At 36.5% G+C, this 1289-nt stretch overlaps 1 protein-coding gene across 1 annotated transcript in view; it reads left to right on the forward strand.

Annotated features, from left to right (window-relative positions):
• Window positions 1-754: 754 nt before the first annotated feature.
• Window positions 755-1289, forward strand: part of LOC101852902 (phosphatidylinositol 3-kinase regulatory subunit alpha) — a gene marked incomplete at its 5' end in the record, with an annotated part of 26402 nt that continues 25867 nt past the window's right edge. Inside the window, 1 exon segment of the mRNA XM_013091424.2 lies at window positions 755-871. Coding sequence (XP_012946878.1) covers window positions 755-871 — 117 coding nt within the window.

Genomic DNA, 1289 nt, shown 5'->3' on the forward strand with positions numbered 1-1289 from the left:
TTTATTATATTTGTTGTTTTAGTCTACGATTAAATTATTATTATATTATGTCATTTAGTTGTTGTTTTTTATGTGTTTATTCTACAATTTTATTCCATGTCTTGTTTTATGTTACTTTTTATAATTTTATGTCTCCTTCTTTTTGTTTTGTTGTTTTGTTGTTTTGTTTTGTTGTTTTGTTTTGTTTTTGACTATTACGATTTTACTCTGTCTTGCTTTGGCTAACGTTTAATTTATTTTCATCACGTTTTTACTTATGTTGGATATATTTCATAACTTTATTGCTACTATCAGATCTATTTATACAACGCTACTATGGGTTATTGCGGTACATTTCATGCTATTGCTATTTTTGAATCTATTCATATAACTTTGTTGCTATTGCTACATTTATTTTAAAGCTTTATTTCTAATGTTAAATTCATTGTTGGGGCGCTTAAGGATATTGCAATACGTTCCATGTCTTGTTGTTGCTGATGTTGAATTTATTAAAATAACGTTATCGCTAGTATTGGGTTCATTTTTTAAATAATGTTATAACATTATTTCTAATGTTAAATTAATTTTTATCATTGTTATTATATCATTATGAATGATTGCAATAGTGTTATTATATCATTATGAATGATTGCATTAATGTTATTATATCATTATGAATGATAGCTAAATGTTAATTATTTTTTTACAATAGTGTTTGTGGTTATTGCTGTATAAATTTTGATGCATTGTTCTTGTTTGTGTGTGCTCCCCCCAGCGGCCGCGGGCGATTCTGAGCACCGGTTCGCTGAGTACAACTTCTCTTCCATGCAGCGATGTCACGTGTGTGACAAGTTCCTCTACGGCCTCGTGCGACAGGGCCTGCAGTGCAGAGGTCAGTCAGTCAGTCGGTCGGTTAGTGGGTCGGTTTGTCGGTCTGTCAGGTGGTGGGCGGGCGTTGGGTGCTGTCAGTCAGTCAGTGGGTCAGTTAGTGGGCGGGCGGTGGGTGCTCTGTCAGTCAGTCAGTCAGTCTGTTTAGTTTTAGTTTTTAGTGAGAGTTTTATGGCCCTTGCAACACAATAAGGTCGTATAAGTGCCGAAGATTAGAGGTGTTACAAGAGAGTAACAAACACCAAAAAAAGGAGGGGAGATAAAGACGATACGACATGTTTGGTAGGAAAGAAAAAGCAAACCACACCAGAGCATCCGCCAACCACCCACAGTCAGTCAGTCAGTGAGCGGTCGGTGGGTGCTCTGTCAGTCAGTCAGTCAGTCAGTGGGTGGGTGGTGGGTGCTCTGTCATTCAGTTATTT

The sequence above is a fragment of the Aplysia californica genome, unplaced genomic scaffold, assembly GCF_000002075.1.
Source record: "Aplysia californica isolate F4 #8 unplaced genomic scaffold, AplCal3.0 scaffold00036, whole genome shotgun sequence".
NCBI lineage: Eukaryota > Metazoa > Mollusca > Gastropoda > Aplysiida > Aplysiidae > Aplysia > Aplysia californica.